The 11,605-nt window shown below is 32.1% G+C and overlaps 1 protein-coding gene across 2 annotated transcripts; it reads right to left on the bottom strand.

Annotated features, from left to right (window-relative positions):
* Window positions 1–2,862: 2,862 nt before the first annotated feature.
* LOC131176553 (LOB domain-containing protein 15-like) lies at window positions 2,863–3,980 on the bottom strand. 2 transcript variants are annotated; one of them, XM_058141603.1, is made up of 3 exons: window positions 3,893–3,980; window positions 3,461–3,707; window positions 2,863–3,350 (listed from the first exon to the last, which is right to left on the bottom strand). In XM_058141603.1, exons 1-3 carry the CDS (start codon window positions 3,904–3,906, stop codon window positions 2,898–2,900), a joined length of 714 nt encoding a protein of 237 aa, XP_057997586.1. In that variant the 5' UTR covers window positions 3,907–3,980; the 3' UTR covers window positions 2,863–2,897. The 2 variants fall into 2 exon arrangements, with proteins under 2 accessions (XP_057997586.1, XP_057997587.1); XM_058141604.1 differs by having other exon boundaries at window positions 3,833–3,973.
* Between the last annotated feature and the right edge of the window lie 7,625 nt (window positions 3,981–11,605).

Below are 11,605 nucleotides of genomic sequence, written 5' to 3'. Positions count from 1 at the left end.
AATGAATAAAATAAGATAAGATAGGGTGCTTCAGCACCGAGTGTGACATGCCTTGCACGGTTACACTGTAGACGGGTGAGAGGTGTCACATATGTATTAGGTATGGACTAGGTTAAGCATGTTGGTTGATAGTTTATATTTTTCATAGTACTTTATTGTTTTATTTAGGTCCTATTTGAGGTTTATTCTATGCCTTTGGCATTATGTTAAGGGAAAAGCGCATGTTTAAGCTTACTATGGGTTTCGGTGCCTTTAAGCCATCTCATAACCTAGCGTCGTTAGCAATCTTGATTTTGGGTAATTATTCCTGCTCATATATAGGTCAAACCAAACATCCTATGAGAAATTTGAGACCTCTAGCATATTTCATTTATTGAGAGCTACAAAAAAAGGCTGATCGTATCAATTTTCATTATCAAAAAATCATCGAGATCCATGACCTTTGGGGTGAATTTATAGGCATTTCTAATTGCTTTTTTGTAACAATTTTTATATATTCTAACTTGTGGTCTTGTGTGCTTCATTAATTTAGATACTATTATTGTGAAAAAAATTCCACCATTGCCTAGGATTGCATTTTCCACCCAAACATGTGAAGACTAGTATTCAACTCAAAAGGGGTCAATATTATAGTTGATCCCTATGTTTTCAAATGCTATGAGCACATTCAAAGTGTCTGTTTTGGCAAAGGTAACCCCATGGTCCAAGTCCTTGTTTTTACCGAGATGCTAGTTTAGATTGGTGCCTAATTAAATATTTATGGTTTAGCATAATTAAGTAAATTAAATAGGAATAACAAATGGAAATATTAAGGACCCCTATGAATATTTTTGGAATTTTCTAAGAATAATAAATAATTTTTTGACTACAGTGAAGTTTAAGTACTAGAGTTAAAGTTTAGGTTGACTTGGCAGGCCCTAGATGGGCATTGAGTGGAGTATTGTGGGCTTTAAGCCATTATGAGATTGTTGGATATTTAAAACTGTGTTTTCTTTGTAGAGGGTTAAGTCTTGGGTATAAAACATACTTTGTTGAAATTACAGCAACGTCTTAAGGCTATAATTTTGCTTTTTTTTTTAGTTTTATTTATTTATTTTATTTGTGGTTGGTCCTTGACAGGCGTGTAATGTATTTGTATAGATGATCCGAGTGGCCATCTTCTTTCCAGCAGATTTGGATTTAGAAAGTTAGTATAAGGGATCAACTCCTATATATGTATATATATATGTAGTTTGACATTTGTGTGAGTAACTTCAAATTATTTTCTTGTACGAATATTGGATGTTTTGTTTGATCGGTACTTGGTGTGCATTTCATTTTAAGATTACACTAAACCCCTTAGGTAGTTATAAAGATTATAATTATATTCAATATCTATACTTACTGAGTTGAATGCTCATCTCTATTTAAATATATTTTCTAATGGCAAGAGGAATATTTTATTCGATGCATAATTGCATTTCTTCTAGGCAAGGTATTGATTTTGTTTGGTTTGTATTTATGTATTTTTATTTATTTATGATCTTAAAACTCTGTAGTGATATTAGTCTCTTAGTGTATGTTTGGCTGAGGATGCATATGTAAGTTAAGAGTTAGGTTGGGCTCCCACATATATGCATATGTCTGTATCTATAGATGTTTAGAGTTGAGTTAGACTACCCTAAATATTAATTGTTGCTATAGGATTGAGTTGAACTCTCTTAATTCATGTTATTTTATGTGATGCTTGTATAGTTCTCATGTTAGGCCTAATTACGGTTTTCGTGAACAATAAAAATTTGTTATGAGTTTCGGAACTTTTATGTCAAGTATCAATCACAATCCATTAGTTAACAATTTTTTTTGTTTTAATTTTTATTTTAATGTATAGAAAATTCTGGTAGTGAAAAAGGTTATGTTGATATTTGAATTTTAAATCTACCCACTACAAAAAAGGCATTCAACTAATTAATTAATGACATCACAATGAGTTTTAAATCTATCTTTTTAATTTAATTAAAGATAATCCACCAGATCAATAAATAAAGAGCCAAAAGAAAAAGAATAGTGTGATTAAGTTCAAAATGATCATTAAAATTAAAAAAAAAAAAGAAAACAAAATATTTATACTATTGAATTTTATTTCAATGATATTGAAATATTTTTGAAATGTTAAATTTAAATTTAAATTTTAATAATAATAATAAAGTAGAATATGTAGTGGAATATGACTTGCTAGTCCCAATTCAATATTTCCAAACTTGACAAAGCTACGGAACCATAACCACCATACATTTTGTCTCCCCAACCCATGTTCTTGAAAATAAGTTTTTCAGACCTTCAATGGCACAGATAAAAGTGTAAATAGACACAGATGGTTAAGTAAGTCAAAAGATATCTGCCGCACGTGCATATGTTACCCAAAGTCTTTGAACTATCTAACGTGTGAGCACAACTTGAAAATAATAGAACATGCACGACCACTATCCATCTTGTATAGCTTTTCTTTTGGATTTCTCAAGATGTTCATCACAGAAAATGACGCAATTTATATATCTATAGCCTACAATTTAGACTGCAGAAATTATTGAAATATTGGTGTAGCACTAAATTAATCTAGCTATTTCTGTTGTGCTTATAAGTGATATAGAAAAATTTCAAGTCTTTTAAAACAGGAACAGAAATAGAAAATTGTCAAATCTTGATGGGTTTTAAGCTATAAAATTCTATTTTCTTCATATGACAGGGAAAAAGAAAAAGAAAAAGAAACAGAAAATCCATTCCCAATTACAGATGAGACAAATTTACTACTGTATAAGACGATTATTTTTAGATAAGCAAACAAGAATATTAATTACCAAAGCAAATAATGCAAAACATATAGAAAGTAAAGAACATAATTATGGCTTATAATTAAATTAGTCAAAGTATGGAACATTAACACTGGAAATGGAGCTGTAACCTGTAGAACTAGTGGGTGGCGTGTACAAGGAAGAAATGGAAGATGAAGAAGATGAAGAAACAACAATAGATGCGGTTGTTGGTGGTGGTGGAGGCGGAGGATGAGGAGGAGACGAAAGTGGAGGAAGAGGTTGTGGTGCTGGTGCAGAGATTGAAGACAAATCCCCGGAAGAAACTAAAGCAGCAGGATGATGATGTTCAGTAGACGAAATGATATTAGTATTGGCCTCTCTATATTTGTATTTGATTATCTCAGCTCTTACTGAATTAATTTCTGCTTGCAAAGATTGAATTTGTTGTTGTAAAAATGAAATTGCACCCATGCAGCCATATACTGGATCTCTTAGCCTCAAATTTGCTTCAAAGACTAGACTGTTCGCTGTATCAGCTCTTTGGCTCTCAGGTACCTCCTAGATTTACATACCACAAATAGCAAAAAAAAATAATAATAATAATAAAAAGATTATTAAAGACACCCAAATTTTCTAAAAGAATTTATTGGTAAAAAAAAAAGATTTACCATTAGCATCTTGGAGACATTGCTTGCACCAAAGACTTTGTGAACAGCTGCAAATTTCTGGGGTTCATGAGGAGAGAAATATGGAGAGAAAGGACACTCTTCAGCACACCTTCTCCTCAATAACTTGCAAGCAGCACAAGGTGTAACAGTGTTCAAAATCCCAGGAGTCAATATATGTCTCCTTCCCATTTGGGAAGATAAATCAGTATCTCTTCTGATCTTCTTTCCTATTTCATCAAATCTATCCCTGAAAACCAGTAAAACCATCAAGGGCAACCAAAAAAAAAAAAAATTATGTATGTTCATAATAACATAGAGCATCAAGATTCAGGAAGAAAGAGAAGAAATTCTTGATTAAAGCTAGGGTTATACATGCTTTCTTTTGAGGAGGAAGAGATCTTTGATTCAATTCTTTGGTGGGTAACTTTTTACCTGTCTCTGGACATTCAAGCATACTAGTTCATTGTCTAGATCAGGGGAGAAACAGACTCAGAGAGAGAAAGAGAGAGAGAGAGAGAGGAGAAAAGAAGAATGGAAATAGAGAAAGTGAGTGCTTAAAAGGCAAGACTATTACGAAAAGTAGGTCAATGACTCTTACAACCATAAAAACAAAAGGTTAACAAAAAAAAATTAAGTAAATAAAATGATTATATATAATTTATATTTATTATTTTAAAATAAATAAAATTATTAATTTTATATTTAAGTATTATATTATTAAATTGGTTGAATAGAAATTTACTTAATTAAAAAAGGGTTAGGTTAATTGGAATAGAAAGGGAGAGGGAATGGCAGCATTGACAATTGTAGCTTGCTTACGTGTGAATTTTAATTAGATGATATTGACTTTGAAAGCAACCACATTAACTCAATGGTTTTTGCTTCTTAAGATTGATTTCTCAAAATTCTCATTACTTCAGATTAATCAATAAAATATACATGTCGGCATTGAGTCACATGCGTAAGCTATAAATTAAACTAATTCAATATTATTAAATTCCTTTTAAATTTTAAAAAAATAATAAAAAAATCAAATAAAATTTTTAAAAAATTAACAAATTTTAATTTAATAATATTAAAATCTTTCTCAAAAAATCAAATTTAAATTTTAATTAAAATTAATTATACAAAATATATATATCTCTAAAACACTAAAATGTTCTCTTTTTTTAATAAAATAAAATTTATATATACACTTTTTACGGTGAAATATATTTTTTATTAATTTGTTTGTTAATTAAGATTATATTCGCTCTTTGGAGTTCAAATATGCACCTCTCGAACTCAATAATGATTGATAAATATTACATATAGTACTTAATTTTATAAGTATTTTTATAAAAATTATTAAATTTTAATTTTTTTATAAAATTTATTAATTTTCAATTTAATTTAATAAAAATTAAAAGTTTTTTAAATTAATCTATTAATTTGTTAATTATTTTATAAATAAAATTATCTTATTTTATTAGTTTCTTGAAAAAAATAAGATATACAAAATGCATTCAACTACTCCCTTCTCTATCAAATCTTTCCCTTTTCTCTATTTTTTTCCTACCAGATCTTAATTCAAAAATCTTTAATTTCATATCATAGTGATTTTTATGAAAACAAATTAAAATTTAGTGATTTTTATGAAAAAAATTAAAGTTTAATGATTTTTATGAAAGAAATTATACTTTAATAACTTTTATAAAAATACTCATAAAATTAAGTGAACACGTGTGATAATTATCCATTAATTTATATATTTAAAATTAAACATGTGGGATAATTATCCCTTAATTTATATATGTAAAAATTACTTTTTTGGTCTTAATATTTGAATCCTAAATAATTAGATGGAGAATAAATTTATTTATCAAAACTTAATTAATTCTTATAATTATATGTACTTTATATTAGTTTTTTAATATTTTAGATAATTCTTCAGATTATATATTATGAATCGATTTTTATATTTTCAATAAAGCATATCATTTACTTCTTACATAAAAATTATATAATTAATAAAAAAAAAAAAAACAGAAACTACAAAATATAGCCAATATTAGCGCCCTGCAATAAATAAGATTGTTTAGAATTAGGTTGAATCAACCAATCTAACTTGAAAATCCGATTTTTTTCTGATTTTTAATTGAGTCAGATTTGATCTCGCTAAAAATTTACTTGTACTATTGATTTAAATTTTGCGATTGGTTTTCTAAGAGATATACATCTAAAATGTTAAATAATAGTTTTTTTCATATTTATATATGATATTTCATTAATTAAAAAAATTATATATATATGAATGAAAAATACCGCTTCGTAAATATGCTATAATTTCTCTCCGATCAATCATGTTACCTACATGCGTAAGAAAGAAATAAAGGTCCTGAAAAAAAACAAATTATGTTTTTTTGGGCAACTAAGTAATTTCAATAAACCTTAATTTGGGCTCAAGGGTAACAATTGTATTGATAAACGTGCATATATATAATCTATAAGTGTTAGGTGCAGTGGTAAGGTCTATTGTGTTTCTAAGAAGAGAACTCAAGTTTAATCTTTGGATAAGGCATTATTAGAAGCGGCAACCAAAAACCCTGAACGGAATAGTCTTTTGTGGATTATAAAATAGACATAAAGAGATACCCTAATGAATTCAAAAAGAAATGCATATATATAAGTGCAGAGAGGCTAGCTATTGATACTAGATGAGGTTTATTAAATATAGGATAATGACTCACTGATACGGATTGAAACAACATTATTACAGAAATATGGATTACATAATATGTATCAAAGTAATGCTATGGCCTTGTATTCAACTTCTGTAGAGGATTCGCTACATTTTTTTGCTTCTTAGTGTTCCAGTTTATTAAATTGTTGCCCATATATATTACATAACCTAATATATTCTTACAGTCAGTAATGTCACTAGCCTAGTCAGCATCCAAATACACATTTAAGTTTTAATGAAGAGAGGGAGTGATGAGAAGTCCATTTTGCCTTCTATTTTGTAAATAGCGTAGGATCCTTTTAATTGTTGTCCAGTGGCTTTCTTGTGGTAAGTGTAAATATTGCGACACTTTGTTGACAGCAAACGTAATGTCAGGCTGTGTGAAGGCCAAGTACTGAAGCCCACCGATGATGCTATAATATAGTGTTAAATCAGTAGGTGATGTTGATGGTTCCATATAAAGCTTCTCTCTCATACATGGAGGTGTTGAACAACCTTTACAATTTATAATGTTGAACTTTTAAAGGAATATATGAAATATATTTTTGTTGATTAAGGAGCATACCTGACTTGGTTTTGATGGCCTCCATGCCTAAAATGTAGTCAACTAACTTGTAAATCTTTCATAAGAAATTTCACTTTTAGGTATGTGACTAGTTCATGGATGAAGCAGGATTTATTTGCAGTCAAGATGATGTCATCAATATACACCATGTAGAATGCTTTGGTGTCATTTTTGCTATATTAAAATAATGAAAAATAAGCATGTGAGGCATGAAAACTATGGTGCTATAGTGTCAAGACAAGCTTTTTATACCATTGGCATGGTGTTTGACATAAACCGTATAATGAGCGTTGCAATTTACATACATAATTTGGTCTTTCCTTCTTGAGAAATCTAGAGGGCTACTCCATAAAGACCTTATCTTCTAAGTCCCCATCCAAAAAGGCATTCGAGACATCCATTTGGCAAATGTACCATTTTTTTGATACTATAAGAGAAAGAATCAGTCTAAGAGTTACTGGTGTGATCATCGATGAAAATGTCTTAAAGAAATCAAGTATGGACTTCTAGTGAAACCCTTTAGCCCTAATAAGCCTTGCAGCGGTTGATGCTACCTTTTGATTTTTGTTTAATCCTAAAGGCCACTTGCATTCAATCACATTAGAGGCTTGTGATCGTGGTATCAACTCCCATGTACCAGACTGGACAAGTGCATTTTCTTCGACTATTATGGGAACACGCCATTTATTGTTTTGTACAGCCTTTGTGTAACATATTGGTATCAGTGGAAGATTAACATTGGTCATGGTAGTAAAAGTCTTGGACTTTAATTTCCCCCTTTGTAGCCTTATAGTCATAGGATGAAGTTTTGTAGGTTGCGATTAGGTTATATAACATGTGGCAAATTGTGTTTTTAGGAAGATATAGATTAAGTAGTGGAAGTGTCTACTTGGGATTGGGTATTGTAGGAGGAAAGGTCCACTTGAAGAGAAATTCTATCTTTAGGTGGATGTGACACATGCAGTGATAAGGTCCCTTATATGACTAGTGAAGTGGCAAGTTGTGTTTGACTAAGAATGGGCAATGGTGTTGTGTTACATGGGGTAGTAGTAATTGTTGGTGGCTATAATGGTCTAGTAATATTAGTTAAGATTTGTTCCATAATGGGTGGTGGGCCAAGGATGCTGCGTTGCTTTTGGATTTAGGGATCTAAGGGAATTGACATAGTGGACTAGTTTAATTGTGTCAATGAGTCTTTTAATGTTGCCTTACTACCATACTTTCAAATGGAAGGATCTAATAAAAAAAATAAAAAATGACATGAGATGAACTAGTTGCCATTAAGAGTATCCAAGCAAATATAACCTTTATGTAATTTGTTATATCTAAGAAAGACATAACATTTTGATTTTGGTTCAAGCTTATGTTTGGCATGGTTTTAACAATGGGTAACAAAGGCATCCAAACACATGTAAATCATTATAATTGGGCTTGATTTAAATAGAACTTCATATTGAGACAAGGACTTATTATGAGTGGATGGAAGTGGTTTTCTAGTGTATACATTGGTGTCAAAGGCATAGGTTCAATGTGGAAGTGTGTAACACCCTCCCGGTAGTAATTCCGTACATTTTACTGTTCCGGTGACCGGTGTCGGTCCGGACAGCTAGAACGTCTGGAAAAATATTTAAACTAAAGTGAGGGACCATAATCAACTCAAATATTGATAAGAAAAATTTAGTAAAAATTTTAGAAATAAAATACAACCAAGTTAAACGAGCCGGTGCCCTAGCGAGGGGTAACCCAGAGGGAAGTTGCAGTTCTCGCAACTAGGAGCCCTAGACCCGGGGGAAAAATTATAAAATAATTTTTGGGACTCCAGAGAAGGGTTATTGAGGTTCCTATGGCATTAGAATGGCAAGAAAATACCTAGAAAAATTTTTCAATCGGTACAGACAATTTTGACCCGTCAAGCCAAATGGAGGGTATTTTGGTCATTTCGCCTTCAGAGGTGATTTTTGGCCGACTTGTCCAGTTGAGTAAATAATTAATATAACATAAAATATGAATAAACATTACTAGAAATTAAATTGGAAATGAGTAGTGGAGGAAAGGAAAGAAAAATACAATATATGCAATTTATGACATCATGGTGATGTCATTTAAAATTGTCCACCAATCACAATTAAGCAACCATTTGACTAACTAATAAAAGAGACTAAATGAAGACCAAAATAACCAAAAATTACAGCAGCCATCATCCTCCCCAAAAGCCAGCCGAAACATGCCCTAGACAACCTCCATTGATTTTTTCAATCAAAGCTTAATTTCTCCCTTTGTTACACCACTAAACCCTAACCCCTTTCATTAAAACTTGACCATATCTCTTGGGGAAGCTTTTGGCAGCCAAGAAAAGGAAAGAAAGTAAAGATTTAACTTGGGAAAAATCTGCCACTTAAAGGTTAGTGCATATATACACCTAAAGCTCTTTGTTTCTATGTTAAGGGACTTAAACTAAGTAAGGAATTGTAACTAAAATGAAAAAAATTATGTGTATGTATGCCATGCATTTCGGCAGCTCTATTGAAGGAATAGGAATGAGTGTTTTGATGGACTTAAAGTGGATTAGAGATTATGTTTAAACCATGTATGCATGTGGTTAGTGAATGAGTTAGTTAATTAAAGCATGTTGTGAAAACTCACATGGAACTAGGGTTTTGAGAAGTGAAAATTTGACTTGGCTTAGGAAATTGATAGAGAACATTTTAATGGTCAATTAGTGACCATTTTAGGTAAGTTGACTACAATTTGGACTGAAATATAGCATGGCAAAGTGAGTGTGTAGGCTGCCTAAGGACAGTAGCAGAGTGACTGAGATTCCAGCCCACTTAGACAGCCATAACTTTGGCTGTGGAGGTCCAATTGGTGTTTGGCCAATTGGACATGAAACTAGGCTTATAATGGCACATTTTTGCTGAAGAAACCATGCCCAAAACACCAAAGCAAGTGGACCAAAAGTTGGCCCCAATCCGATACTCGCAACAAAGACTGCAGAAATGACCAAATGAACAAGAATAAAGAATCGTTCATTTGGCCATAACTCACTGTAGATATGGTCAATTGACCTGAAATTTTTACAGCAACAAGTTAAGACATAGAAAAACAACTTTCATGAAGAAACCTACCCCAAATTATGGCCAGAACCTATTAAAAAATGCAATCACAGTCACTGTTCATGGTACTGTAGATTTGATAATTCTGCAGTTTTGGAAATCCGGCCAGCTGTGGTTTTTGAACCATATCTGGAGCTACAAAACTCCAAATGGAGTGATTCAAAAAAGGAAATTCAACTAGACAAAATAAGGAACAACTTTCATGTTTGACATTTCTTCAAATTCCCACTGCAACAGTGCTTAATGGAACAGTAAACTTAGGCTTCAAAAACTGAAATTTCTGCCCTCTTGGTTTTAAGTTAGAAATGGTAATGGTTACCAATTCCAACAAGTTTTAAATGCAAAATGTGGTATGTTGGGAATGCCAAAATCAATGTACCTAATTTCTACCTAAAAGTCAACATTTTTGTTGACCAAAGAGGTGAATAGTGACACCAAAACTTGAAATTCAAAGATTGAAGAATTTTAAAGTATCAAATGCCCTAGTATACCTAACAAGATTGGTTTGGATAGTTTGGCATGCCAATAGGGTTCAGTTAGCAGTACTGCACATGGCAATATGCCATTCTGTGATTTCATGGCTTTTAGCCATTCTGACCTTGTATTGAGATTTGGCCTTGTGCCTGATGTATTCTGACTTGTTAGTCGCTCATTGCACACCGGGAGATGCATATGTGACCGATGGTGTGACGGCCCGAGGTACTTGATACCCAGTGCCAGTTTACCCGTTTATCCAGTCCAGTCATCTAGTGTAGGTTACTTGGGCAACCAAATGAATGAAAGTGGACAAAGTTAATGATATACAAATTCAACACAAATAAAACATATACATTCACTACATATTTATTTTCTTGCTATTTCTTTTATTTTATTATTGCACCACTAAGTATTATTGCTTAGCGCGTTGCTTTTGCCACGCGTAGGTACTGGAGATACTGATCGTGAGCCCAGTAGACCGCAGAGTGGGTGAGTCCATCCTGCAGTTCTGCATAGTGTCCGTGTCACCTCGTCACCTGCAGTGCATTGGTAGGACACTGGGTGTCATTTTGATATTTTGTAACTAATTTTTTATCTTCTCATATGTATTTGGATCTATGTATAGTATTTTGATGTTCATGTAAATAATGAAAGTTATGGTTATGAATGCAAAATTTGAGCATTTATTTATTGTTTGTATATGAATATTATGAGAAATGGATGTTTGAGAAATGAAAAGGTTGTTGAGAACTGAAATTGAAAATTTTTGAGATTTTGATATTGGAGTTTGAGATGATGAGACATGAATATTGGAAGTGTTTTTCACAGGTTCCGAAGAACTGTTTTCTCCATTTTTAGCCAGATTCACTGATTTCCTTTAAAATTTTCGGAACCTCAAATAAATAATACTTTTGATAACTGGATTAAATAAATTATATTTCATAAATTATATTCAAAAGCATGATCTCAATTACTTAAGGTCGATTAGAGTGTGCCGGTCCACCGTGTGGCATTACTTCCTCGGTATCTTGTACACGGGTAAGGGTGTCACATTTAGTGGTATCGGAGCACGGTTTAGGCGTTCGGGCCTAGATTGAGTCCATACCATGCATTGCATTTGTAAGAGTCGAGGTGACACTAATGCAGATCTGTTTGTCTTTCTTATTTTGAATAGGATATGGACCCTTCATCTCAAAGAGCAGTCGAGGAGGAAGTGGAGAGTCATGCGCCACCTGCAGCAGCTGAGACTGGGGGTAGGGGAGAACCTA

Source organism: Hevea brasiliensis, unplaced genomic scaffold (genome assembly GCF_030052815.1).
Source record: "Hevea brasiliensis isolate MT/VB/25A 57/8 unplaced genomic scaffold, ASM3005281v1 Scaf163, whole genome shotgun sequence".
Lineage (NCBI taxonomy): Eukaryota > Viridiplantae > Streptophyta > Magnoliopsida > Malpighiales > Euphorbiaceae > Hevea > Hevea brasiliensis.
The sequence above is the reverse complement of the archived record's forward strand: the minus strand, read 5'-3'. Positions and strand labels throughout refer to the sequence as shown.

Excerpts from the sequence above, each read along its gene's own strand:
- LOC131176553 (XM_058141603.1), bottom strand. Across the intron at positions 3,351-3,460 it reads ATGTCTCCAAGATGCTAATG|GAGGTACCTGAGAGCCAAAG; the intron begins GTAAATCTTTTT and ends ATGTAAATCTAG.